The 386-nt window shown below is 49.7% G+C and overlaps 1 protein-coding gene across 1 annotated transcript in view; it reads right to left on the reverse strand.

The window, feature by feature from the left end:
- HOXC9 (homeobox C9) overlaps positions 1-353 on the reverse strand; it is a 945-nt gene extending 592 nt beyond the window's left edge. The window contains exon 1 of the mRNA XM_008630599.2: positions 5-353. Coding sequence (XP_008628821.2) covers positions 5-163 — 159 coding nt within the window. The 5' untranslated portion in view covers positions 164-353. The remainder of the gene's footprint in view (positions 1-4) is intronic.
- Between the last annotated feature and the right edge of the window lie 33 nt (positions 354-386).

Raw genomic sequence — 386 nt, forward strand, 5'->3', positions numbered from 1 at the left:
GTTTGGGGGCGAAACTGCACGAGGGGAAGTCGCCACAGTCCGGCACTAATCCTGCGGGGCGAGCGGCGCCGGGGCCGCCGAACCGCGAGGCCAAGAGCTCCTCGTTGTCGTGGCCGATCAGCGAGTCCACGTAGTAGTTGCTGATGGGGCCCGAAGCCGACATGGTTCGCTCGCCCCCTCTTTTACATTCATAAGATTATTGTATGAAGTGTATGTGTACTTTTTATCTGCTCATAGAACAATCAGGGCAGGTAATTATTTTTTCAGCCGTTCCCACTGTGCCATTGGCTGCCGCCCTCACGTGATTGTATTTACCCAAAAATATCGCCTGGATCAATCCGCAGGGCTTTTTTTTTTTTTTTTTTTTTTCTTTTTTTTTTTTTTTT

Source organism: Corvus brachyrhynchos, unplaced genomic scaffold (genome assembly GCF_000691975.1).
Source record: "Corvus brachyrhynchos isolate BGI_N302 unplaced genomic scaffold, ASM69197v1 scaffold830, whole genome shotgun sequence".
In the NCBI taxonomy this organism is placed as follows: Eukaryota; Metazoa; Chordata; class Aves; order Passeriformes; family Corvidae; genus Corvus; species Corvus brachyrhynchos.